Source organism: Scophthalmus maximus, chromosome 12 (genome assembly GCF_022379125.1).
Source record: "Scophthalmus maximus strain ysfricsl-2021 chromosome 12, ASM2237912v1, whole genome shotgun sequence".
Classification (NCBI taxonomy): Eukaryota; Metazoa; Chordata; class Actinopteri; order Pleuronectiformes; family Scophthalmidae; genus Scophthalmus; species Scophthalmus maximus.
The window spans coordinates 9,924,970-9,947,795 of NC_061526.1; the positions used below are offsets into that span (position 1 = coordinate 9,924,970).

The following is a 22,826-nucleotide window of genomic DNA, read 5'->3' on the forward strand; positions in this document are numbered from 1 at the left end:
ATCACTGACAGCAACACCATGTCATCATCATTATAATAGAACACTTCAACAAGGTATAATTGCTGAGTGTAAAGCGCAGTAACTACAAATGCAACTCGTTTTCCTGAGGAGCTGGTTGAGACCAAAACAGAGCAAAAACACGCACGACTTCAGAAACACGTTGACCACGACAAGTTCGTGGTCACAGGACGTCGGGCGCCGCGAGGCAGCAGTTTGCTGAACGTTTCCTTCGGGCGGCTGCAGGACAAAAGGTTTCTGAGCCGAGACGAGAAAACCATTGAAACTTTATTTCAGAATCTGATCACCACAGAAACAAAGATTTAGAAAATCAATAGCACAGTTTCCTCCTTTGCCAAGGAGGGAGAGTTTTCCTCGACGTTTGTCTGACTGACCCGTGACCCACGGGAAACAAAAGGGAACTTGGATCTGGACAAGACAGCGAACAGGAATTTCGTCAACATGGCGAGACGTGCACTCGCTGTAAAGTCAGTCTGTGGCAAACACGTCAGAGTCCGTAGCCCAACAGAACCCTGCATTTTAATAATAATCATGTTGCAAATGTTTGATTCATATGAGTTGGAAAGTTGAAATTACTTTCTATGGAAATACGTTTGCAGCCTGAACCGTTAGACAGTGGATCAGCCTCAGGTGGAACCCTCGGGATTGACGGCAGCGATCACCAGCGGCGCCTTGTTCCTCCCCTCGTCACACACGCCGGGGCTGAAGAAGGGGAAGATCCTCTCGGAGAACGGGCAGCCGGTGAAGCTGTACATGTGCGACCCGTTTCCCACGTCGAAGAACGACACCGTCCCGTCCTCGTAGTCCACAAACACCCCGACGGTCCGGGGCTTCTGCCCGAGCGACAGACGCACCGAGGGCGAGTCCAGGGCCCGGTACTCGTCCCCGTTCCTCATCCGCACCGTCCAGAAGCCGTTCTCCGGCTTGGAGGTGATCATCCCCTTCCTGTTGACAGACTCTTTGACCACGCCCAGGTCCCAGAAAGTCTTTGTCCCCACGGCAACCTGATGGACGACACAGGAAAAGTCCAGAATTCAAAACACTTGAAATCTGTTGGAGGACTTGGGTGTTGGAGGGCGGTGAGTCTCACACATTTCCTTGAACTTTTCCTTAGTGGCCCGATGTCAGACATTTTCTGGAATCTCTCTCGGGGAAAAGTTCCTCAGACAGTGTCTGAGGGAGCCCCCAGGTGAGAAAGAGAAACCCACCTGGAAGTAGAATCTCCCGGACAGGAAGCCTCTGCTGGCCAGAACGCAGATGACGGGGTCGAAGCGTTGGGGGTTGTCGGGGACGAGGTGCAGCAGCTCGCCGCGGCCCGCCTGCTTCCCGTCCGCTGACAGGACGATGTTGGGATGGGCGGTGTCCTGGTCCAACACCACGTCCACTGAGGAGACCAGCGCAGGGAAATTCAGTTCATACCACTGTAACATGTTATATAGGGCTGAGAATAGAAACGATTAAGAAACGATCATGAGTGAAATTAAAGCCGTGATACGTAGAAATATTTCATGTGATTGTTCTGGTGTGTTGATGGAACAGTGCAGGTGAAAAGTGGGGCGTCGTTTTTCTTTCAACCACAAGATGGCGAGTGTAAATGAATGAATAAATCAAATGACAAAATACACATCTGTATTTCGGCATTTAACATGAGCAATGAAAATCTTTATTAATATTTATACACATGAACATGACGAGGGAGGTCGTACCTGCATATTTCTGCATCCTCTTCATCTCTGTCAGAAGAAGAACAGACGATCAGTTGGAGAGTCGTATGACTACAACACTGTCTCCACCTGAACAACGAAGTGATGTCACGACAGTGTCAACGTTTCTGTGTTTTCACAGGGAGTTTGTGTCATAACTTCCACTGCCAGAAGGGGGAGACAAAAGTTCTGCACTGCCGGTTTAAAACTTATGAACTACTTAGTGAGATAGTTTTAAAAATGTCATGATTCCCAATCTCTACGTCGAGGCCACTTGGCAGGGAAATATATATATTTTAAATAAAACTGTTAAAAAAAGAAATGAAAATCAAAAACATGTCGTCATCCTTCTGATCGTCTTTGACCCCACGCGACCCCTGAGGTGCTTGTGACAGATTAGCATCAGCCACAGAAGATTGATTTATATCACCACAGGAAACAGGAAGTGACACGTGCTTTGTTCTCGTCAGTTCACCTTCTCTCTTCAGGCCGTCCAGCTCCGTCTTCAGGCCGGCGTCCACGTCGGACAGCGCTCGCCTCAGTGTCCCCACGCAGAGCTCGGGGTGGACGCCGAGCTCCGCCCATTGTCTGGAGGGCGGCGGCGCCGTGAGAGACGGCAGCGTCTGTGACAAAGACAAAGCAGTGATGTACAGTACACTGCTGAGGAGTTTATGGTTCAAACAGGTGAAACAGAAAAGGTATTTATATGTGAAGTTAAAGCTGGAGGTGCCACTTCCTGTGTCCTCCTCCGTCCCACCTGTAGGAGGTGCAGGTGGTCGTCGGTGTTCTCCAGCTCCTGCAGCTCGGCGTTCCTCCTCCGCAGCACGGCCACTTCCTGCTGCAGCTCGTCCACCAGCTCGTCCGCCCGCCTCGCCGCCGCCTGCTGCTGCTCCTCCACCTCCGTCAGCGCCTCGGCCCGTCGGCCTTCCGCCGAGCGAATCAGAGACGTGAAGAGGCGCTCGCTCTCCTTCTTCTCCCGCTCGGCACTCGCCTGGGCGAGGGGACGCAAATGTGAAGAACTTCTACGTTGAACTTCTATGAGAATCTCTACGTTTCATTTGTCTCGTGTCCGACACACGACAACTCACGGCGCTGAGCTTCAAACAGCTCCGGATCTCCTCCACCTTCTTCAGACGCTCCTGGATCATCTGCTGGAAATCTGCCTCGGTCGTCTTCATTTGGACCTGACGGAGAGGAGAACACACGAGAAAGAAAACAATCGTCAGCTCTCGAGAAAATCATCATCCGATTATTGGACGATGAACATAGTTGGTGGTTGTAATCTTTGGACAGTGTGACGCGGGTTTAGCATCATCACCACACGACATGCAGGAGGATCGTGTGTTAATTCCACTGATGGATGAAATCATCTCTCTCAAAGATATGCTCTGTATTCATGTCCCACTTCCTGTCCTGTGACTGCACCTTCCTCTCCTCGCTCTCCTGCTCGACGGTCACGACCCGGTGACCTTTGTGCGCCGTCTCGGTGCAGAAGCTACACACACACTTGTTCTCGTCGCGGCAGAACATCTCCAGCAGCCGCTCGTGCTTCCTGCACATCCGGTCCTGCAGGTTCCCCGCCGGCTCGATCAGCTTGTGCAGCTTCAGGGCGGAGACTCCGCGGTGCGGCTCCAGGTGGACGCCGCAGTACGACGTCAGACACGCCAGACAGGACTTCAGCGCCTTCACCTGCAAGCCGGCGGCGGCGCAGACGTCGCACACCACCTCGCCCGGCTGGGCCGCGGACGAGCAGACCACCGCCCTCCGTCTGAACGTGTCCGCCAGCTCTTTGAAGGCCGCGTTGACGCTGACCTCGGGCCGAGGCGTGAACGTCCTGTCGCAGGCGGGACAGCGGCACACGTCGTCCCCCCCGTCCCCCCCGTCCCACAGCGCCCGGAGGCAGGCCTGGCAGAAGTTGTGTCCGCAGGGCGTGGTGACCGGGTCGGTGAACACCTGCTGACAGACGCTGCACTGGAACTGTTTCTCTGGTAGCATGTTACCTGAGGAGGCCATGTTCCTGCAGAGCAGCGGAGGAAAGACAGGAAACGACAAAGAGGAAGTTCACTGAGGATCAGGAGGAACTGATTAATATCCACAAAACAAAAACAAGAGTAAGAGTTTAACTTTCACAGAGAATGAGACAAAAACAATCTGAACAGTCTCACGATTTAATCTTCTGTCACTGTGTCAATATGGGAAACTATGTCTTTCACTCAGCTCTTACACTCCCTGCACTGTTCAGTGTGTGAGTCACTGTGTTGTATGCTCTCTCACACACACACACACACACACACACACTCGTATCCACACACACACACACACACTCGTATCCACACACACACACACACACACACACACTCGTATCCACACACACACACACACACACACACTCGTATCCACACACACACACACACACACACACACACACTCGTATCCACACACACACACACACACACACACTCGTATCCACACACACACACACACACACAGACACACACACACACACACACACACTCGTATCCACACACACACACACACACACACACACACTCGTATCCACACACACACACACACACACAGACACACACACACACACACACACACACACACACACACACTCGTATCCACACACACACACACACACACACACACACTCGTATCCACACACACACACACACACACACTCGTATCCACACACACACACACACACACACACTCGTATCCACACACACACACACACACACACACACACTCGTATCCACACACACACACAGACACAGACACACACACACACACACACTCGTATCCACACACACACACACACACACTCGTATCCACACACACACCCAGTTACAGTAATGAATCACTGTCATCAGAGATCAATGTGTGTGTGTGTGTGTGTGTGTGTGTTTGTGTGTGAATCCAGTTGCACCAGTTGTTTTCTCGATGAAACATTTTCTCCATTGAAAACTGTCCAGTAGCAGGTCAAGGCCATAATCAACATGCTACATGCTAAGCTAACCAGCTGCTGGTTATGACCTCATCATATCGTTGTCGTCTAAGAACAAGCACAAATCTTCCAACAAGATGAAACAATTTCATGAACACACACATCTCATCCACTCACTTTGTCCCAGTTGGACATATTTAAAATATGTTGTGTCTTATATAAACTTCTATTTCTGAGTCACTTTATTTTAAAAAGTAGAAAGACAATAAGACATAATTCTTAGTGTGACACTACGATCTGTTGCACTTGTCATCACTGACAGTCAAGGAACATTTGAAAGACAGAATCTGTACAAATGTAATATTTCACATATCTACATCTCAGTGCTGCTGCTCCTGTCGAGTAATGATCTTTTATTTTGAGTTGTTTCTGTAAATTGCTCATACTCACAGTTTTATTCTCCACGTCCTCAGCAACTCTCCTGCGGCTGTGTCTCGGTCTGTCCACTTCACTGTAACTTTACCTGATCATAAAACATAACCCATAACCTGCTGCTCAGTCACCTGACGTGTCCTGAGCCTGTGAGTGTGACAGATAACTGCAGTGTTTGCCTGGTGGGCGTGGCCTCACAGTCCAATGGTTCACACCTGAGGAACGTCGTCAGACTTCTGCATGTCTGTACAGTGACGTCATGGTTACGGACCAGATCAAACTTTTTTGAAACGTTTCCTTCAAAAAAAGTCCTGAATGAAACAGTAAAAACATTAATGACCTTGAAATTTTGTTTAATATTCTCGGTACAAAACATCTGGAACCAAACCAGTTTGTTCCGGGATCAGAGATCATGTGACGGGGGAGTAACGGGACATTTTCTGAGCATATGAATACAACGTCCATAAATTGACACACGGGGAACATTGTTCTCTGATTAATGGGGAAAAAACAACAATGAAAATTGTTCATGTCTGAAAACAGTGAAACTGTCTGGTTATGATCAGAACCTGTTTTTTTAGATTTTGGGGAAAATAGCTTGTGGAAAATAACGTGAGGGAAAGTAAGTGAGCTAAAACATATTAATCCAAGTCTGTCTAATGCAATATCTTTCATATCTCATTCATTTAAAACAGCATATTAATGATTTTAAGGTAAATGTATTCAGTTTTCAATAAACACAATGAGGACGTTGTTACAGACAATGTGGTTTATGTTTCAGCTGCTGAGGGAACAGTTATGATCTGGTTTTATTACACGACAAGTTCATGGAAACTTCAGATACAAGTTTATTTGCATTTAACCAAAACCACAATCTTTCCCAACGTGCTTCTGTTGCAGCTACCTGCCCACAGACGGACTGTGGAGCTGGACTGCAGGCCCCGGTGGGACCGTCCTGCACTTTGTTTTATTATTATTAATAATCATAATAATAAATTGGTCTGTAAAAACAGAATTGAAATTATATTTCATAGCTTTTCCCTTTGGGACAATAAAGTATACCTTACCATACCGTACATTACATAACCTTACCATACCATACCTTACCTTACCTTACCATACCTTACTTAAACCATACAATACCTTACCATACCTTACCACATAATACCTTACCATACCTTACTCTCCTTACCTTACCATACCTTACTTTACCATACCATAACTTACCTTACCATACCTAACTTAACCAAACAATACCTTACATACCTTACTTTACCATACCTTACCTTACCTCTCCTTACCTTACATACCTTACTTTACCATACCTTACCTCTCCTTACCTTACATACCTTACTTTACCATACCTTACCTCTCCTTACCTTACATACCTTACATTACCATACCTTACCTCTCCTTACCTTACCATACCTTACTTTACCATACCTTACCTCTCCTTACCTTACCATACCTTACTTTACCATACCTTACCTCTCCTTACCTTACCATACCTTACTTTACCATGCCAGACCTTACCTCTCCTTACTGTACCTCACATGTGGGCTATATTCGCTCATCTAAACCATGAGCCTCAACTAATTATCGTACCGTTTGCATCAGGGCGAGCGACTTTACATCTGCTTTGCCTCGTTGAACAAGGATCAACATTTTCCAAACCATCTCTGACCTTTGAACTGCGGGTGTGTTTGCTCGAGGTTCGTCCAACTTCCTGTTCTGTAACTGTTTTCATTTAAGTCTTCTCAAGTGACTTCTTCATTAAAAACAACTGTTGTCTTCCGTCGCCTGTGAGCAAAAAAGATGTTGATCAGCCTCAGATGAAAATGATTCATTGTTCATCATATAACTGGTCCAGCTCCACGTTCACAGTTAGTTCTGTCCTTATTAATCATATCTGAGTGTGTGACAGGTAGAAATCCACCTCAGTCACAGAGTGGACCGGCTCCTGTGATGGGACAGAGGAGATCACGTGACCGGCTTTGCATAAGACAGGATTCAATTTGCAATAAAGATCAGAAGCGAGAGGAAGAAGATGCAGACGGAGATAAAAGAAAAGAAGGATCGGTCAGATTTAAAAGAGAGATTGAAAATGTCATCATCATCATCATCATCCTGCAGTCCAGTGTGTTCAGGTAAGAGATGTGTTTATAAAGTCTTGTTACAATGCCGATGAAGGATCTAGAGAAATAAAATGACATGAATCATTTATCCAGAAGGATTCATAATCTCCAGGAGTTATTGTCTGTGAGAAGAAGCTCGAAACCGCACTGAATTAATTGTACACATATAAGTTCAATATTCTTATGAATGTATTTCATCCACAGGCGTGAGAGGAGCCGTGTGGTGTTCTCTCCTTCTGTCAGGTCAGTCCACATGTTCGTATTTCATTTCACTGTAATCGCAAAAAAAATGACTTGTTCTGATTTTGGGCAAATTGACGTCAAGCGATGAGCAGATTTATGACAGTGAATCCAGTGGGAACATGGCGGCTGCTTTTCTTCGTATTCCAATATATAGTTTGAGAAAATGGAATCCACGTGTCGCAGATGTTTCAGAAAGAATTCCTGTTGTAAAACAAGTGTCTGCTGACGACGATGAACGTGTCTTTGCTCGCAGGACTGAGTTCAGGTCTTCACCAGTATCACTTCGTTGACCAACCGAAGAGCTGGTCCGCTGCACGACTGCACTGCAGACAAGCGTTCACCGACCTGGCCACTGTTGACAACATGGCCGACATGCAGCGGCTGGTTGCAGCCGCCGGCGCCGGTTACCAGGGCAAAGTGTGGATCGGCCTGATCGACCGATCACACCAGTGGCTGTGGTCTCTGGCTGATCGTAGCTTCTACGGAGAGAAGGGTTGGGACTTCAGGAGGTGGATGAGCGGCCAGCCGGACCTCAGGAGAACACATAGGCAGCTTTGCGCCACGGTCGAGGGCGGCAGGTGGTACGATTATCCGTGCAACAAGAGTCACACCTTCGTCTGCTACAACGGGACAAACACGACCGGTGAGGAGAATCGGTTTCCAACGAAATTGAGCCCACATCATGGAAATAGTTAAATCAATCAATTTAAATTTGTCATTTTCAATTCGTGTCATTTTCACCATTTTTCCGTTGAAGTACATTTGAAATTATTTTTGACACAAACTTTGTGTGAACACCTCTAAACTCAATTAAGAAGAGTAGAAATTCAGTTATGCAAAAATTAGCCGGCAACTTTGATAATCGACTAATGTTGTTTAATCCATTAATGAAAATGAAAAAATGAAAAATAGATGAAAAAAATGAAAAAATACTACCGTTCACAAACCTTCTGTAAATCTACCACACCAATCATCAACTTTATTAGTTGCGTTATACCAACGTCAGCCTTGATGCTTCTATGGTTTTTAATCTTAAAAGTAGCCAAATCACAATCGTGTTAATTCGTAACTTAAATCCAAGTCGTTATGTGTGATGTTTTAAAAGAAAGAGGAACTGATTTATTTTCCAGCTGGCGTAATATTTTCTTAGCTTATGGTTAGATTAAAACTATGCTAGCTAACTTTAGCTGAAGATACCTCGACTGAACCGAAGGCTTGTTTGGCGGCTAGCTAACTGCCTTTTCCACCGACTGTCTGACTGACGGTGGTTGCCCCCTGGTGGCCACAGCAAGGGGTTTTCCATATCTTTCATTGTGTATGTATTGTTTTGCCCTTTGACCATTATTTCAGACTTGACGACCATTTCCATCCAGAGGTATTTCTTCGTAAACGACAGTAAGTCGTGGTGGGACGCCCAGGCTCACTGCCGACGGCACCACACCGACCTGGCCAGCGTGAGGAACGAGACGGAGAATTCCCTGATCCAGCAGGTGGTGCCGAGCGGCCAGCGGGCTGCGATCGGCCTTCACAGACGCACCTGGGACCGCTGGTCGGACGGCACCTCCTCCACCTTCAGTCACTGGGCGGACGGACATCCACAGGCCGTAGGTCCCAACTGTGTCGCCAGTGTGATCGAAGGCGTTCACCGCGGGACGTGGACAGAAAACAGCTGTGGATCTCAATTTCCCTTCATGTGCCACAACAGTGAGCTGTTTTCATCTCCAGACAAAAGCTCATGTTAATTATATTTCTGAACCCTGATATGTTCTCACCAACACACTGTGAATAAAGATGGACGACACCGCCTCCTCGTGGCTGGCTGCGGTTATAGGTCATAAGCCCCGCCTCCACCAAGTACACCTGAAATACATTTTTTCTCAATAGTTATTTGACTATGTAAAAATGGGCTGGGACGTCATGATTGACAGCTGACACTCACTCAGGATTGGTCGAGAGCTTGTGTGGGCGGCGACCGTATCCCGGATGTTTGAGCTTCATTTTGACACAGACACACGTCGTCCATCTTTATTTACAGTTTGTGTTCTAATCTGTTTCTAATTTCATCGACATATTTCTATTCATATATATATCTACGTTCACCAGACAAGAAGCAGCTGTTCAACATTAAGCTGACGGCCCTGAAGCCCACAGTCGACCTGAATCAGCCTGACGTGACAGACGCCGTCTTGAACCTGGTAATCTCCTTCCTAAGACCATTTAACCGTCTCGATCAAATCATTGTAGAAGAAGAAATCGTGACGAAAACAAACATTTCCGTGTTTCAGATCGAGGTCGGGATGAAGGAGCGCGGGATCACCAGAGGTTTCAAAACTGTCTGGATCAAAAAACTCCGGGAAAATATCTTCCACAGAAAAGACGGTCGTGGAAATTAGATGTGAGTCGACTGGCAGCAGGGGGAAGGTTCAGCGTGTGAGATGTTTATGACTCATAACGTGATATTAGATGACATTTAATTCTCTCGTATCTGATAGTTTCATATGATGTGATTTTTATTAGATAAAAGTGTTTTCTGTTCTTTAATCATTTGGAAAAAGTAACTGAATAAACACAAAATCTTACGTCTGTGTGATTAATGACTCATTGACCATTTACTGTAAGTCACAAACATTCAGAGATACACTCAACTGGATTATTACAATTATGATCAGAAATCTTTGCTAAATGTTAATAAGTAATGACGTTTGTCTGTCGTGACGGAGCCCAGAAGGTATTTGTACCTGAATTTACAGAATCCCAAGACTTGTGACCACAGCATGAAGCCGAAGCTTGTTTCAGTTCAAATTTGATAAGAATATTGTATAAAAATATCCATATTCTAAGGATAAACTCTCCCTGGTATCCAGTACATACTCCACTGTGTTTTTCAGGTATTATCTTGCTCTCTTTTCTCTTAAATAATTTTAAAAAACGTAAAAAAAAACCCTGCATAATGACGCATGCTCTGCCAGCTCCACCAGGGGGCGACAATCTACAGCGCTGCGATCCATGGTACAGTCACTGCCAGAGCTCGACAACAGTTTTCTAATAAAGTCAAGACAGAGGTATAATAACAGGTTGGATGTAAGTCATCGGGTGAGATGGATGGAGATGATTATGATTACGTCGTAAATCATGTCGGTCGTCACCTTTAATTATGAGGGAGGAAGTAAAGCATCCGAGCACAGAGAGTTCCTCTGAATGTTGAGCAACCAGAAAAATCAGAACATATTTTAATATTTCCCAGGACCAGGATCAGAATCAGGACCAGGACCAGAATCTTTGAATGTGCAGAATGTTCCTAGATTAAAATACTCTGACCCTGAACGCGTCAGGGGTCAGGGGTCAGGGGTCAGGGGTTGTTCCCTGGATGTTGTTTAGTTCAGTCACACGTGGAACAGGAAGTGGAACACATGAATAAAAGCACTGTCCTCCACTCAGTGATGAATGTGTATGATATTCTCTCTCCATCTCAGGCTGCTTATGAACACATTATTATCATCAGAACTATTCAGTCTGCCAAGACAAGGTGTCAGACCCAAACTGTCATCTATGGTCGACGACAGTACAAATACATTGCTTGGTGAATTCAGGTCACCAGAAGCAGAAAAACCAGAAAGACCAGTTGAACTCAAACGTCTCCGTGGGAGGAGATAGATTTCATCAGCCGTTTGTTTTGAAGCAGATCCATTCACCTGCAGTCGACGCATCCGACCAGGACCCGAGTCTCTCAGAGGTAAGACATGACAAAGTTTTTCAAAATGGGAAAATATTCAGAGGTGACGAAAGTCAAAGTGGATAAAGGCTCAGTTCCACAGTCAACTCGTTTTAAATGTGAACCGTTCTAACCCACGTGAGGGAAACAGATCTCGCTTTTGAAAGTTACGTACGGGCTTTTGTCCGAGTTTTGTGAATCTGTGAGAAAAGGAGGCGGAGCACATTGTGTTCTGTACATCCGCTGCTGCGTTCTGTTCAAACCTACAGTACCAGAACAGCTCGGCACTGATCCAGACTCCTCTTCTCCTCTGGGACATCGTGAACTACTCAACTAATCTCATTTAAAAATGAAAATTTGGTTAAAGCAGCTGTGGTTGACACGACTTTTCTACAAACTGCGTTTCTTGATTTCACTTCGACCGCAACATCTCCTCAGATCAGATTTCAGCATTTTGTTCTCATCTCCACAACCATCGTGTGCGGGCGTCAGCGAACAGCCCCTCGCTTTCTGGCCAATGAGTGGAGCTGTTGTTGCAGATGTGAAAACTAAAAAATGTGTCTCCAGATGTTCATCAGATCAGCAGAACGGAAGATAAGAGCGACGACTACTGTAATATTTCAGATGCCTACAGTGATATATTGTTTTGTGTGTTTGTTTGTTGGCAGGATTACTCAAAAAAAATATGGACGTATTTGCATGAAAGTTTCATGAGAACTAGATGTCGGCCGTGGTAACAGGCGATCTAACTTTGGGAGGGAAGCGGATCTGGATCTCGGAAATGTAGTTTTTTATCCGGGATCCTTGACCACTGCGATATCGAGAAAAAAAACGTTCACAAATACATAACAGCTGAGTTCAGCCGACGTATCGCAGGGCAACACAGAGACATCAGCTCGCAGCATTTCCCACACACTGGACATGTGACCCGCGTTGTTTTGATAATTGCTGTACTACTTCAAGATCTTATTATAGACTATATTATATGCAGCCATAGCAACCTGCTGTTGTTGTTCTCTTCCCAAACAGTACAATGGACAAACATTATAAAAACTATAAAACCGAGTTACATATTTCATAACTCTATACACAAAAACGCTATTGTCTCGTCTCCTTTCAGAGTTACACACCCGAAAAGACGGCAACCTTTTGTGCGATGATTGCAGCTGCCTGTCAGTTGGACATAATTTATGAGGCAAGCATTATTAATTCATCTAGTGATTTATTGGTCAAAAGTGTATGTGCCCTGTAAAACGTTTGGCGTGTGGACTTTAATTCTATGAGTTAATAAACTGTAATATAATATAATAGGTCTTGTTTTAAATCTAAAAATCTAAAAACTATGAGTTTGTCAAATTGAAGTACAGCTTCATGACAATGTGCATGTAATTGGACCTTCACGTATCAGGGCAGATGTCGGTTTATGCTGAGCGGTGATAATCGATCAGGTTTGATGGTCTGATTAAAGGGGCCATATTATGCTCCAGGCACCTTTTCAGCTGCCTCCACGTTATCTGGTTATCTGGGGTGTCTGCCAGCCCACGGAGAATGAAAAGAAAACAATGAGTCGTTGTTTCTTGGTTTGGGTTGATCGTGCAGACGGTCTGTAAACGAGCCGTTCACAGCCCGGGCGTCGAGTGACGTAAGTTGACTCCTGCTACTGGGGCGACCACGCCCCCAACCTGAGTAGCACCTCCCCCCTTGAAGTGCGGAAAAACAGATCGCGGCTCCCGGCTTGCGGCGGCTCCCGGCTGCCGGCGTTCGGTCGCGGCTGCCGGCGGTCGCGGTTCCCGGCGGTCGGTCGCGGCTCCCGGTGGTCGGTCGCGGCTCCCGGCTTGCGGCGGAGGTCACATCGTGTATGTGCCTTGTTACGTCATGTCATGGCAGCAGACGCAGGGAGGAACGAGGAGGAGCGAGGCGGAGCTTTGCGGAACACGAAGGGAGGGGGGCGAGGAGTGAGCAGGAAAGTACTGGAATCGACCGTAGTCTCACAGGGCTGTTTATACAGAAAGAGGAGGGTGCTGTGTGGCTTGATCCTTGAGGTGTTTTGACATGGAATGGCAAAGACATGTAGTTCACACACCTGAAAACCAATGTAACTTGTGTAAAAGGGGGCATAATATGGGCCCTTTAATGTACAGACATTAATAAAGTGAATGTGACATTTGTTTTCATCTGTTGTTGCAGTGTAACTGTAAATCGTTTGAGGTCTGTACAGTTGAAGTTTCTTTACCGACTTTCAGTGAACAGTCATCCGCATATAATGACAAATTAACTTTTGTTTTGTCGTTGAATTCACATTGAGATGTTTTATCTCCCAAGTTGAATCCCTCAAACACGAACCCACTCCACCTGTCGTCCATGAACCTGTCCATCGTCACACTGAACAGTTTTCTCTTAGTGTCAAACTGAAAATGTAGTTGGAATGAGCAAACTTTTCCAGCGTCTGTACAGGAAACGGAATGCTGTTTTTCAGACATGGCCTCCAACTTGTCAGAGGAGCAGTTTCACTGCTGCATCTGTCTGGATTTCTTCCACAACCCCACCTCCATCCCATGTGGACACAACTTCTGCCTGAAGTGCATCCAGCGCTTCTGGGACACCAGACGGAAGTCGGTGTGTCCCGTTTGCAAAAAAGCCTTCAAAATACGTCCAGAGCTCACGATCAACTTCGGCTTGAGAGACATCACTAATGGCTTCAAAGGGTCCGTTGATATCGTTTATGTCTTGAGAAATATTTAATGGTGTTTGACGTACATTTAACAGATCTGTTATTAAATCAAAAGGTCTCAAATCAAGAGGAAAAAGCCACTGTTCAAGTCGATCCTGAAACAACCCTCGCAGGGCGAAGTTCCCTGTGACACCTGCCACAGAGACAAGGCGACTGCGGTCAAGTCGTGCCTCGTCTGCCAGACGTCGTACTGTGAGAGTCACCTGACTCCTCACCTGAGGGATCCAGGGTTGACGAAGCACCGACTAACGGATCCGGGAACCTTCAGTCGCCTCTGCAGGAACCACAACAGGCTGCAGGAGATGTTCTGCCGGACCGACCAGATGCCCGTGTGTGCGAAATGCAATGCGAAGGACCACAAGTACCACAATGTCGTCCCCATTGAGCAGGAGAGCAGGACGATCAAGGTCAGACAGAGTGTTGCAACCCTAACCCTATTCTAACACAGTTGTTACAGTAAGAGTTTATCGAGTCTACCAATACCATGTATTTCTGCCAGCTTCAAGACAACATTTGGAAATCGTTCTTTTCCATACATCACATCACGCTTCGTTCACCTACAACCTTTACAGACTTGGATCAAGAAGACTGAGGCCGAGGTCCAGCAGATGATCCAGGGCAGAGTCAGAAAGATTGAGCAGATCAAGAACTCGGTGCAGCTGAGTAAAGTAGGTTTTCATTTTCATGTTAGTAAAGTACAGTACAGTCAATCCCACTCGCACAGTGTCGACTAAATCTTTTCCAACAGCACTTGTAGCATTGGTCCCAGATAAACATGACAAAAAGTTATAAAACGTTTCTCCAGCAGAGGATCATTGTAATTTATTGTTGCTCTTCTATTTCATCCACTGACTTGTGCGATTTCAATATCCCAATGTTTGTGCATCTACAAGTATTCACTAACGTCCAGTCACGCACGTCTGCAGACTCAGAAAGACAAAGAAATACAGACGAGTGTGGAGGTCTTCACGATGGTGATAAGTGCCATCGAGAGAAACCAGGCTCTGCTCATCGAGGAGATCGAGAAGAAGCAGGAGGCGACTGAGCAGCGCGCCGAGGAGTTCCTCAGGGAGCTGGAGCGGGAGAACAGCGAACTGCAAACAAGAAGCTGCGAGCTGCAGGTTCTGGAGAACACGGACGACCCGCTTTATCTACTGCAGGTTCGTCCTGCTGGTGTTCAACTGCGTCCGTCATTTCCCACCGGGGAAAACACAAGTTCATTACAGGCGGATCGTCGTTGATTCCAAAGATTGAATATCTGCCAAATAAAGCAGCAGTGAATCGAGTGCTGCGTTTGGCTAAGGTTGATTCGTGTTGGGTTCATTAGCCACAGACAGAAACACCACATGAAACTCTGTTATCCCTGAAATTGTAGAAATACATATTCGATGTGTGTCATCCTGCTTCCAGTGCGTCCCGCGACTGAGTGTCCCGCTGTCCACCAGAGACTGGTCCGAGGTGCAAGTCCACTCCGACGTCTACATCGGGACAGTGAGGAGAGCCTTATCCAAGCTGGTGGAAACCTGCCACGACCTGGAGAAGAATCTGTCCTCGGACGGTCAGCACCTCCAGATGAACTAAATAAACTATGAGCACGTCGTATTTCATCATCCGTATGTCAAACCGCTCTCTTTCTTCTCTTCTGCAGCAGTGGGCAGGATAACTCGATATGCAGGTTTGAGTAAATTGTCTAAATAAGGATGACATCATTTGACACATCATGCCACAAAATCCATATTTCCACACTTGGTTAATGACTCCAGCCAACTGCTGTGATGGCTCTGTGATATCATTTTTGGGGTCATACATTCCTGTCGAGAACAATTCAATATTTAACGTCTGTGTTTTTATTTCCATTGTCTCCAGTGGACGTGACTCTGGACCCTGCGACGGCTGCGGGCTGGTTGATTCTGTCCCCGGATGGAAAAAAGGTACAGAAACTGAAATATGAGACAGAACAAAAACAAAAAATGATCTAGGTTCTGGATCCTAACGGGAGTTTGTTGTGTGACGACGATCCACAGGTGAGTCTCAGCAAAATGCAGAGGAAAGTCTTGCTGCCCGACGAGCCTCGCAGGTTCGACGCCTGCGTCTCCGTCCTGGGAAAACAAAGCTTCACCTCCGGGAGACACTTCTGGGTCGTTCAGGTAGGATCGTACAGCAGCGCTGCTGATTGGAAGAAAAAATAAGTCATGGTTCGGTGTATATTTATTCTGTATGTCCACATGCACTTGGTGCGATGCTCATGTTTGGCTGCACAGGAAACAGTTGTGACGCCTCCCAGCACCTAAACGTCACCAAGAGCTCAGATAACTGATGAACAGTCTAAGACCAAAGGAAGGAGTTCACGTTCCTCGGGGTCTTGTTTGCGAGGGAGGGAACAGTGGAGCGTGAGATTGGTCGGAGAAACAGAGCGGGGGTAGTATTGTATTCGCTTTTCCGCACCGTTGTGACGAAGGCAAAGCTCTCGATGGTTCCTACCCTCACCTGTGGTCACGAAGGATGGGCCATGACCAAAGAACTAGATCGCGGGTACGAAATGGGTTTTCTCAGGAAGGTGGCTGGCGTCTCCCTTAGAGATAGAGTGAGACGCTCAGTCGTCCTGCTCCTTTGCATAGAAAGGAGCCAGTTGAGGAGGTTGGGGCTTCTGGTCAGGAGAAGAAGAAATAGCTTCCCAACCATTCATATTCGTCTTGTCCAACTCTTGTGTTTCAGGTCGGAGATAAGACGGATTGGGATCTGGGTGTAGCCCGGGAGTCCATTAACACGAAGGGCGCCATCATGGTGCGTCCCGACAGCGGTTACTGGGCGATCTGCAGGCGTAAAGGCGGCAGCCTGAGCGCCTGTGCTGGCCCCTCCGTGCCCCTGCCCCTGCTGGAGACCCCACAGCGAGTCGCCATCTTCCTGGACTACGAGGACGGATCCGTGTCCTTCTACGACGCGGACACGAAGACTCACATCTACACCTACAGCGGCTGCTCCTTCACCGAGCCCCTCTACCCCTACTTCAACCCCTGTCTGCATGACAACGGCAGGAACGCCGCCCCGCTGGTCATCTGCCCGGCGGATGGTTGCGTGGAGGTCTGAACAGGAAACTGGGGAAAAGTCCATTCACAAATCCTGATCCGATAGGAATGAACCCCGACACATCAGCTGAGCGTCGCCTCTGTTTCTGAGAGTTATTGTAGAGACACAACACGATAAGAGATCGCAATGTGATTGGATGTACAGAAGATATATGTATTATATATCCATTTCCTTATTCCTCCTCTTTAATGCTGGTTGGTAACCAGCGAGTCTTTTGTTTCCTTTCACCTTCAGTAAAGTTTGAAAGATTTAAGGATGTTTTTTAAAAACCAATATATTCTTCATTTTGATAAAAAGTTGTGGTCTGATGTTCACTACAACGAACCTGGACTTCTGACCTCTGACCCTAACCCGATTGATGTTAAACGCAGCATTTAAATACTTCATCTATGTTTAATTGATATATATATATATATATATATTGCTGTATTATTATACTTATCTTTAACCTACGCCTGTGAGGAAAGTAGCAACTTAACACAAGCTGTTTATTTCTGACGGTGTGAGTTTTCTGTGGTGAAAGACTTTATGTACATATTTTAAATAAATGTACTCAAACAGTTATTCGTCTTTTGTTTGTGTCGTTGTCAGACTTCAATGGTTTCAAAGCATCTGTGTGACCAATGTACATCAATGTTTAAAAAATGTTGTGTAAGAATATTTTAAAATGATATAGAATATGTAAGTATTTAAAGAAATAATAGATTAAAAACAAATATATATTTTTAAATAATATATGTAAAAATGTTAACATATATATATATATATATATATATATATATATATATATATATATATATATATATATATATATATATATAATAGAAAGTAATACAGAAACTATGTATGAAAAAAATACAAATTATATAAATAAATATTTAGATCAAATAATTGTTGTTGTCGTTGCTGCTGCTGTTGTTTGGCAGATTTGAAAACTCCATGCCGATTAATAAAAGTCATAAAGAGTCTGAGCTTTGCAGAAGAGCTGGTTTGGGCCTGAATGTCCCATGAGCCTCTCTGCTGCCTGTCGAGCCACTGGAGCAGATCCAGTGTAATGAGGCCGAGGGAGGGAGGGTCCTCGTCACCACGGCTACGCTGGACGACCTGCAGGACTGAGAGATATTTCCTCATCACGTTTTTTCATCAGGACTGTCACAGAATGTTTCTTTCCTTTCTGACATGCTGTTCCTCACTTCTTCTTGCAGGACGAGGTGAACGTCACAAACAAACACACTCACGAGTGCAGTCACTCTGCAGAAGATATACAAAGAGGGATGCAGAATGTGGTTGATAATCGTGGCCTTTAATGTGCTCACGGGGGAGAAGGAGCGGCAGAGGAGGAGGGAAGTGAGATAGAGAGGTTGGTGTATACAAACAGGAGATGCAGCCTCGATAAGGAAATGAAGGGAAAGGGTGCGACTCCAACAGATTAAACCTCTCTCCTCTCTGTCACTCACCGAAGGAGGGAGAAGGGAGAAGAGGGATGAGAGTCGCGGCTGCAGAAGCACCACATTTGGAAGTTCTGCAGAAAAACGTTCCTGGGATTTTTTCTGCCATCAGAGTTGGATGCGAGACTAAACACAGTCCTTCATAGCGCACGTGAAGTGTTCCTCACCGACCACGGTCCACTTCTGGATGAAACGCTGTGTGCAGGTTTCGAGGGGACAAACACCGCGGCCGGGGCAAATTGCAGGTTACGGTGAAGAGACAGCGTCCAGCAGAAAGGTGGTTGGAAGATCGTGATGTGGTCGTGTGAGTTATGAGCTTCTGTGGTCGGCAGACGTTCAGAGGGAAACAGGGAGAGTGTGAGGAGGCGAGGGAGGACTCAAACTGCTGCGACGTCTGATCACGGATTCACCTTTTCTCCAGCTCAAAAAGAAATGACAACTCCCCTGCTACACATCAACAGAACGGTTGTTTGAGCCACCGACTGTGAGAGCGATGAAGGAGGCCGACCCGAGCAGGGAGAACCTCCTGACGTGGGAGTGTGAGCAGCCCTGGAGCTCCGGCCTCAAACCTGCTGCACGTCTCTGCCTCGACACCTTGGACTTCTCAGACCTCTGGGACGAGGAGGACAGCGCAGAGGACGAGGGAACGGTTCCAATCTGTGAATCATCAACAGGCCTCCAAGCCCCTCCAGCGCCCCCTCCTCTTCCTCTTCTTCCTCCTCCTCTTCCTCCTCCTCCTCCTCCTCTGGGCCCAGCTTTGCCCTCGACCTCCCTGAAAGGTACAAGCGTGACATGTCGCACCTTGAAGCTCCACTGGAGGGAAATGCAGACTCTGGCTCCCCTGCCCAGGATGACCCGCTTTGGGACGCAGACTATCTGGGCCGCTCTCGAACCAGTTCATGTGGATACAAACCGACTGCAGCACCTGTTTGAGTCCAAGGGCAGCACCTGCTTCAATGTGGCTTCTGGGCGGAAGGTAGGCGACCACGGTTTTACCCCGGGAAGGTGATGTGACATTACAAGACTAACGTGTGTTTGGGAATTGGGGCCATTACAGGCGTGTTTGAACGGACTCTGGACCAGTTGTGTTGTCTGTTGAAGACGTGTTGTGCACCTCGACTGTTTGATGAATTTACAAATTAGATTGATTCTAAAATCATCTACGGCCGTAATCTTTTGGAGACTGGTAAATATCAAATATCAGAACTGCGTCCTTCATGTCGGCAGGATTGTTCAGCTGAATATATTTAAACCCTATTATTTTTAAACACATTCATCTTGGCTGATTACCAGTGGAATGAAGAGCACAATACACAAATACAGTTGTAGAATGTCTTTGACACATTTCCACAGCATCCTGTCCTGATGAAACCGTCTCGTTTCCCTCCTGCTCCTCAGAAGCAGCCGTCAGTGTCAGTGCTGGGGATGAAGAGGAGCAACATCATCACCATCACCCTGAGCAGCCTGCCCCCTCCCCGCCTCCTGCCCCCGGCCATCTACAGCATGGACAGCAGCGTGTTGGACCGAGAGGACGTCCAGGTACAGTGTAGACCTCATGTGCCCCCGGGGGATCTCAGCATCAGCAGTTGATTAACCTTTAGAGTTTGCTTTTGCTGTATTGGCGGGTTGTTGCCCTTAGACCAAATCTCTCTGACGGCCTAAATGAAACCTGAGCAGGACGCAGGGCGAGAGTAGAGACACTCTGTTCCCAGACTCGTCTGGAGCGTCCCATCTCAGTTAATCTCTTTCAATGTTCCTCCTGATGCAGCGGCTGCAGGCATTAATCCCAACAGAGGAGGAACTCTGTCTGATCAAGGACGCCAAGGCCCAGAACCCCCACGCTCACCTGGCCCAGGCCGAGCTCTGCCTCCTCACGTTGGGCGACATCTCTCACCTGAGCTCCAGGCTTCAGCTGTGGGCCTTCGCACTGGACTACGACTCCTTGGAGAGGGTGAGCGACGAGGCAGTGACCCTGCAAAGCAACGAGATGGCAAATAGTTTTTACACTTGATAAATATGAATCTACCGCATGTCATCCCTGTCAACAGGAGATTGCCGAGCCTCTCTTCCACCTGAAGATGGCTATGGAGCAACTAGCCGCCAGTCAGACCTTCAGATGTATCCTGGCAACGGTGTTAGCCATCGGCAACTTCTTGAATGGATGCAAGGTGCAGTGTGACCCCCAGACCCGATGCGATCCATCCTAACGGCAGGGTTCAGTGTTAGTGGATCTGTTTGTCCTCCACAGGCCCGTGGGTTTGAGCTGAGTTACCTGGGGAAGCTGTCGCAGGTGAGGGACACACACTCCCGCCAGCCGCTGCTTCACCACGTGTGCGTGCTGCTGCTGCAGCTCTACCCACAATCCTCGGATCTCTACTCCGACATCAGTGCCGTTACCAAGGCTGGAAAGGTGAGTGGTTGCCTCTGGAGATCATATCTATAGATAACAGCGGACAACGGCTTAACGTCTCACTTATTTTATTTGATTTAACACTTAAAGCATTAAAATGCAGAGTTTAGTGTGTTAGGGTTGTGGTTACGGTTAGTTGACGTTGTACTACGCTGTTCTGACGCTTTTCAGCCACGATCTAATATCTGCCACTGTCGAAGGACAGAGGGAAAACGCCAGAGCAGAAGGTTTTGCTAAGAGCTCACACACTCCACTCGTTTGTCTCTTCTATCTTCACAGTGCGATTACGCCCTCGTCCAGTCCAACCTGTCTCAGCTCGACGCCCTCTGCAAAGAATCATGGGAGCAGCTGAAGGTGGTGGACAAGGCAGAGGAGAAGAGGAAAGGAGGAAAGGGTGAGAGGAGGAGGGCAGCAGCGGGAGACGAGGCCCGGGAAGGTTCCCTCCGTCACCGGCTTCCGAAGATCCTGAAGGAGTGTGAGGAGAAGCTGAAGGTCCTCAGAGCTGTTCACCGCCGGGTCGTCAACAGGTTAGTGATGGTATCTGACACCAAGACTCCGACTCCTCTGAGGAATCAAGTTAACATTTTCCTCTTCGCTCTACCGCAGGTTCCACTCCTTCCTCTTGTTCCTGGGCTACTCCCGAGCCACGGTGAGGGACACCAGAGCCGAGGACTTCTGCAGGACCATCAGTAACTTCTCTCTGGAGTACCGGTCCACGCGGCAGGACGTCCTGCTGCACCGGGAGCGGGAACGACACCGGAGCGGAGCCCAGAGCCAAGGAACCAGAACTCCCGCCGGCCGGAGGACGTGTCAACACACTCCCTCACATGTACAAGTCACAGGGAAACTCATGAACACCACAGTGGAAAACAAGATGAAAGATCAATCTGAAATATGAGATGAAAAGTCATGTACGGTGCAGGATGATGATACAGTTTGACATGTTGCTTCACCAGGACGGCGAGCGGAGCAACGAGCAGTGTGAGCTGGAGCAGCTGCTGCTGAGGCCGGACGCCTCGCTGCCCCGGGGCCGCAGGAGGACGGCTCACCTCCAAGGTGCTTATTGTACATACATATATATATATATATATATATATATATGTATGAATATTGTTGAACAAAAAGCTCAATCTATTTTTATGGATCCATATTTCTTTCTCTCCTTTCGTATCAACTCTTCTCAGGTCCTGTCTCTCAGAAGCTGAAGTGGTGACGCTACTGAAGAAACACATCATCTGACTGAGACGTTGTTTTTCAGTTTTCATAATATCTGAGTCACATAACCATGTCAATTTTTAATCATGTTTTTCTTTTGTGAAGTGAAGATGCATTAAAAAAAAAATCTGTTTTTGATAGAAAACATCAAACCTCTGTTTTTGGGATTCTGTTTGTGCTCAACTCAAAGACTCAAAGGAACATTACAATGTGTCAATGGATGAAAAATATCAAGGGCAATAGCATAAACATGTTTGTCAAATTAAAATCTGAAAATACGATAATGCTGTAGAAATGTACATGTGTTTTATATTGTCAGATACTAAAAACGGATACATTATATTACATTACATTCTTTTCTTTTGTTACATTAGAATGTATAACAACGTTTTTTCAAACATGCTAACGGTTTGGAGGAGGAGCCGCTGGTGACGTCACTGCCGCCTCAGTGCTTGGACACAAAGCGCGCGCGGACATATCACTTCCTGTCTGGGGCAAACCGCTGCTCGCTACAGCTCGTGTGCGTGTGTGTGGGTGGGTGAGAGACAGACGTATAATAATTATGATGATTACATTTTAATGATTGGAGTTATTAAACGTCCCCACAGTTGATCGATACGAGTCTCGCGCTCCGACTCTGTGGCAGACTTCCGGCTTCACTGTGTGTCGTCGTTCATGAGCGGAAGTGACAGCGCATCTGCCAATCAGCGCAGTCAGTCCACACGGGGGGGCGGGTAGGGGT

General features: G+C 46.9%; 4 protein-coding genes across 7 annotated transcripts; 3 read left to right on the forward strand and 1 right to left on the reverse strand.

Moving 5' to 3' along the window:
• Positions 1-272: 272 nt before the first annotated feature.
• LOC118283221 (E3 ubiquitin-protein ligase TRIM39-like) lies at positions 273-5,276 on the reverse strand. Its single transcript, XM_035604978.2, has 8 exons — positions 5,122-5,276; positions 3,147-3,738; positions 2,810-2,905; positions 2,479-2,712; positions 2,197-2,344; positions 1,725-1,751; positions 1,227-1,402; positions 273-1,022 (listed from the first exon to the last, which is right to left on the reverse strand). Exons 2-8 carry the CDS (start codon positions 3,732-3,734, stop codon positions 645-647), a joined length of 1,647 nt encoding a protein of 548 aa, XP_035460871.1. The 5' UTR covers positions 3,735-3,738; positions 5,122-5,276; the 3' UTR covers positions 273-644.
• Positions 3,635-9,982, forward strand: LOC118283227 (lymphocyte antigen 75-like). Of its 2 annotated transcripts, XM_035604992.2 has the most exons (7): positions 3,635-3,832; positions 7,028-7,250; positions 7,443-7,481; positions 7,735-8,124; positions 8,832-9,185; positions 9,585-9,676; positions 9,767-9,982. In XM_035604992.2, exons 2-7 carry the CDS (start codon positions 7,151-7,153, stop codon positions 9,872-9,874), a joined length of 1,083 nt encoding a protein of 360 aa, XP_035460885.2. In that variant the 5' UTR covers positions 3,635-3,832; positions 7,028-7,150; the 3' UTR covers positions 9,875-9,982. The 2 variants fall into 2 exon arrangements, with proteins under 2 accessions (XP_035460885.2, XP_035460896.2); XM_035605003.2 differs by lacking the exon at positions 3,635-3,832 and having other exon boundaries at positions 6,583-7,250.
• A 1,140-nt stretch (positions 9,983-11,122) lies between these two features.
• On the forward strand, positions 11,123-17,575 carry LOC118291654 (zinc finger protein RFP-like). 3 transcript variants are annotated; one of them, XM_035619998.2, is made up of 10 exons: positions 11,123-11,214; positions 13,670-13,898; positions 13,980-14,331; positions 14,497-14,592; positions 14,851-15,084; positions 15,335-15,482; positions 15,573-15,599; positions 15,791-15,855; positions 15,949-16,071; positions 16,640-17,575. In XM_035619998.2, exons 2-10 carry the CDS (start codon positions 13,672-13,674, stop codon positions 17,009-17,011), a joined length of 1,644 nt encoding a protein of 547 aa, XP_035475891.1. In that variant the 5' UTR covers positions 11,123-11,214; positions 13,670-13,671; the 3' UTR covers positions 17,012-17,575. The 3 variants fall into 3 exon arrangements, with proteins under 3 accessions (XP_035475891.1, XP_035475898.1, XP_035475908.1); XM_035620005.2 differs by having other exon boundaries at positions 11,152-11,214; positions 13,637-13,898; XM_035620015.2 differs by having other exon boundaries at positions 11,172-11,214; positions 13,648-13,898.
• Positions 17,576-18,437: 862 nt separating this feature from the next.
• si:ch211-63p21.2 (FH1/FH2 domain-containing protein 1) lies at positions 18,438-22,224 on the forward strand. The gene is made up of 9 exons (XM_035611883.2): positions 18,438-19,435; positions 19,858-19,998; positions 20,228-20,410; positions 20,508-20,627; positions 20,708-20,869; positions 21,149-21,396; positions 21,476-21,698; positions 21,826-21,925; positions 22,054-22,224. Exons 1-9 carry the CDS (start codon positions 18,953-18,955, stop codon positions 22,080-22,082), a joined length of 1,689 nt encoding a protein of 562 aa, XP_035467776.1. The 5' UTR covers positions 18,438-18,952; the 3' UTR covers positions 22,083-22,224.
• Positions 22,225-22,826: the final 602 nt, after the last annotated feature.

Coding starts and splice junctions, on each gene's coding strand:
- LOC118283221 (XM_035604978.2), bottom strand. CDS start 3,734: ATGGCCTCCTCAGGTAACATGCTACCAGAGAAACAGTTCCAGTGCAGC. Junction 1,752..2,196: donor GGACGGCCTGAAGAGAGAAG/GTGAACTGACGA, acceptor TTCTTCTGACAG/AGATGAAGAGGATGCAGAAA. Junction 1,023..1,226: donor CCGGGAGATTCTACTTCCAG/GTGGGTTTCTCT, acceptor GTCGTCCATCAG/GTTGCCGTGGGGACAAAGAC.
- LOC118283227 (XM_035604992.2), top strand. CDS start 7,151: ATGCAGACGGAGATAAAAGAAAAGAAGGATCGGTCAGATTTAAAAGAG. Junction 7,482..7,734: donor GTGTTCTCTCCTTCTGTCAG/GTCAGTCCACAT, acceptor CTTTGCTCGCAG/GACTGAGTTCAGGTCTTCAC. Junction 9,677..9,766: donor CAGACGCCGTCTTGAACCTG/GTAATCTCCTTC, acceptor TCCGTGTTTCAG/ATCGAGGTCGGGATGAAGGA.
- LOC118291654 (XM_035619998.2), top strand. CDS start 13,672: ATGGCCTCCAACTTGTCAGAGGAGCAGTTTCACTGCTGCATCTGTCTG. Junction 13,899..13,979: donor ATCACTAATGGCTTCAAAGG/GTCCGTTGATAT, acceptor TTAAATCAAAAG/GTCTCAAATCAAGAGGAAAA. Junction 14,593..14,850: donor ACTCGGTGCAGCTGAGTAAA/GTAGGTTTTCAT, acceptor GCACGTCTGCAG/ACTCAGAAAGACAAAGAAAT.
- si:ch211-63p21.2 (XM_035611883.2), top strand. CDS start 18,953: ATGAAGGAGGCCGACCCGAGCAGGGAGAACCTCCTGACGTGGGAGTGT. Junction 19,999..20,227: donor TGGACCGAGAGGACGTCCAG/GTACAGTGTAGA, acceptor CTCCTGATGCAG/CGGCTGCAGGCATTAATCCC. Junction 21,699..21,825: donor GTCAACACACTCCCTCACAT/GTACAAGTCACA, acceptor TTGCTTCACCAG/GACGGCGAGCGGAGCAACGA.